The sequence below is a fragment of the Phascolarctos cinereus genome, unplaced genomic scaffold (genome assembly GCF_003287225.1).
Source record: "Phascolarctos cinereus isolate Bilbo 61053 unplaced genomic scaffold, phaCin_HiC Scaffold_726;HRSCAF=1367, whole genome shotgun sequence".
Lineage (NCBI taxonomy): Eukaryota > Metazoa > Chordata > Mammalia > Diprotodontia > Phascolarctidae > Phascolarctos > Phascolarctos cinereus.
In genome coordinates this window covers 350,851,920-350,854,989 of record NW_027556098.1, presented here as the reverse complement: position 1 = coordinate 350,854,989, position 3,070 = coordinate 350,851,920, and the positions used below count along the sequence as shown (strand labels likewise).

Genomic DNA, 3,070 nt, shown 5'->3' with positions numbered 1-3,070 from the left:
ATCAGATTGCACTGCATTGGGGAGGGGGAGGAAAAAGAGGGAGAAAATTTAAAACTCAAAATCTCATGGAAGTTAATAATGAAAACTAAAAACAAATTATTAAAAAATAAAAAAAGATACTTTGAGCAATTACAAAAAAAGAACAAAGCTTCTTTATGGACTTATTCCATGTTATGCCCTTCCGCTCACTATCTACCACAAGTTGTAATTGCAAGGGTCTCCTGTAAGTATAGTCCCGGTAAAGTTAGGATTGATCACCCTGGCTTTATGTGCCTCTTTCCTCAGAATATCAATGTCACAAATACATACAATTGGGTGTTTCAGTATCCTAGTCTTGCTTCGGTGTTCTTCCATTTTTCTCTCTTCCTTTAGTTGAGACATCTTTTTCCTGAGTAGAGTGGTAATGACCCATATGATTTAAGTCCTGATTTCTGCTCATCCCAGTTGTCATATGTGATAAAAATTTCTTGGCATGACTTACCCCCTCATGGAGTGAATTATCTGAAGGACAAATAGATGAATGATCCCTGTGCAAATCTGCTTGGTCTTTACACTATAGATTATGGGGTTGAGCACAGGAGGCACCAGCATGTAGATGTGAGCCATGAAGATGGGGATGAGGGCAGAAGCATGCTTTGCAAAATAGTGGACAAGAGATAGACCAATCATGGGCACTTAAAGGATAAGGAGAGCATAGATGTGGGAGGCACATATGTTGAGAGCCTTGAACCTTTCCTTCCAGGATACAATACTTAGCACAGAATGGAGAATGAAGATATAAGAAACCAAAACACTGAGGGAGTCAAATCCCCATAGAATAGTGATCAAAACCAATCCATAGATAACATTAAACTTAATGTCAACACAAGCCAAGCAAATCATGACCTGATGTAGACAGTAGGAATGAGAGAGGACATGGGAACGGAAGAAGGGGAAGTATGCAAGGTGGATCATTAATAGAGTAATGAAGAGAGAGCTCCTGAGAATAGCTGCTATGCCAGTCTTGGCAATGTGCTGTGGAGTGAGGATGGTGGAATACCTCAGGGGGTAACAGATAGCTACATAGTGGTCAAAGGCCATTGCTAGGAGCACTACTGATTCTGTGAAGGAGAAAGTATGGATGAAGAACATCTGTATCACACAGGTATTAAATTCAGTCTCCCTGGAAATGGAGCACAACAGTTGAAACAAAGATACAAAAGTGGGAAGGGACATGCCCATATCAGTGAGAGACAACATGGCTAAGAAATAGTATATGAGTTTGTGGACACTTGATTCAGTTCGGACTATATGAAGGATGGTGCAGTTTCCCACTATCCCAATCAGGTAGAAGATACAGAAAGGGGTGGATATCCAGTGGTGTATCACCTGAAAGCCAGGAATTCCAGTGAGGTAGAAGGTGGTAGATAGGGCAATACTGGCATTGAAGTCTGTCATGGAGCTTCTGCACAGAGCCACAATCCCATCTCACACCCACTCACTCTTAGAAGGAAATGAAAGACCAAAAGGCTGTAAAAATGCTTTAATATGTATTTTTTAACTATAATTCCCTGTTTCCTTCTTAACCATTTTTTGTATTTACCCCATATGCTGTCTTTGTCTATATTTACTCCCCACTTTTCTGATATTTTGCAGTTGCTGAGTTTTCTAAATGATCCATTTTATTCCTAAACAATTGTTATGATCACTCATGAGCCTCCTGGTCTTATTACAAATACCTTTAAAACACAAAGAGTTGTTTGAAAACTTTAATTGCATTATTTGAACCTAGCCCTGTGTGGCTGAGAAACCAGATCTGTTGTTTAGAGAACAGATTTGTTTAATGCTTCACTCAAGACGTCCAGGTTATATTGATCCCCAAAGTCTTGCAGGGATATGAAGATTAATATAAGGTATATGAGGAGTTCCTTCCTGCTATATATTTCAAGCAATCCACATGCTTTATCTGGAAATTACCTTTGTACTGACCAATCAGCTGTTGTTACCTTGTTCTTTTATTTGAATCCTATATAACGTATAACTTACAGTGAGCTTTTTTGGCTCTGTGGGTCACCCATCTACCAGACAACTTAATACATTTCTTTCTAAATCTTTTCAGTTCTCAGTTTTATTCCATGCCACAATGATTAGTGTTAAAAGCAGGGTCTCTGATGGTCAAGCCAAGGGCCAGGGTGGGCCTAGATGGGATCAATCTATATGAAGAGAACCACATGAGTACCCTTAGAGTTTAAATGGAACATTGTCTTTGCTTCTTTGTTTGAACTCTACACAGTGATTATGTGACACCTTGACTCAGGGAATTACTCAAGGTAAGATTTGAAGGACTTTAGCCACCCTGATTGGCAAATTAGTAGTCCTTTTGAGATTGATCACTCAAAAGTTCTTAGAGACAGAATTGCTATTAAATTTGGCCGTTAGTCCCCCCTCTCTCTCTTCTCTCTCTCTCTCTCTCTCTCTCTCTCTCTCATCTCTTCCTGTAGTCTGTAGTCTTCAAACCTGTAGTCTCTTCCTGTACTCTCTTAACCTCTTATTACTATTAGAAATAAACCATATGCTTGTGTCAGTTACAATATACTGGCAGCAGCCAGCCTGATCTCCTGTGGAGTATGTTTCTATGATCCAATACTCAAATCCAAGAGCTTCTGGATGAACCACGTGACCTGCCAGGAGGGAAACTTTTTTTCAGGTATTTGTGCTGTGGGTTATCTTGTCCTGGTACCGTTTAGTTGATTGAGTGACTATGACTAACTGATCACCTAAAATCAGTCTTATACCCATTCACTTAAGACAACTCCAGGTTAAAGAGGGAAACTGTAAAGTGTATTATTCAAATAATTATCCAGGGTAAAACATTCATGGACTGAACACTCATGCCTCAGTAGTACAAAAGCCCAACTTTTTTCTTCCATCTTCCCTATTTTTTTCCCGTCTATCCTCTCTATAAGCTTCTCAGGAAAACCTTTGTCGTGTGTGGTATCTGGTGTTATTTGTATACTCTGCTACCTTGGCAGATTTCTAAGGGGAAAATGCAAGCAGCCAAAAAGACTACTATTAAAAATAAAACAAAGCA

The 3,070-nt window shown here is 39.4% G+C and overlaps 1 protein-coding gene across 1 annotated transcript; it reads right to left on the bottom strand.

The window, feature by feature from the left end:
- Window positions 1-477: 477 nt before the first annotated feature.
- Window positions 478-1,437, bottom strand: LOC110195100 (olfactory receptor 51G2-like). The gene is given in 1 exon segment (XM_020967747.1): window positions 478-1,437. A coding segment is annotated over 1 exon segment (960 nt).
- Between the last annotated feature and the right edge of the window lie 1,633 nt (window positions 1,438-3,070).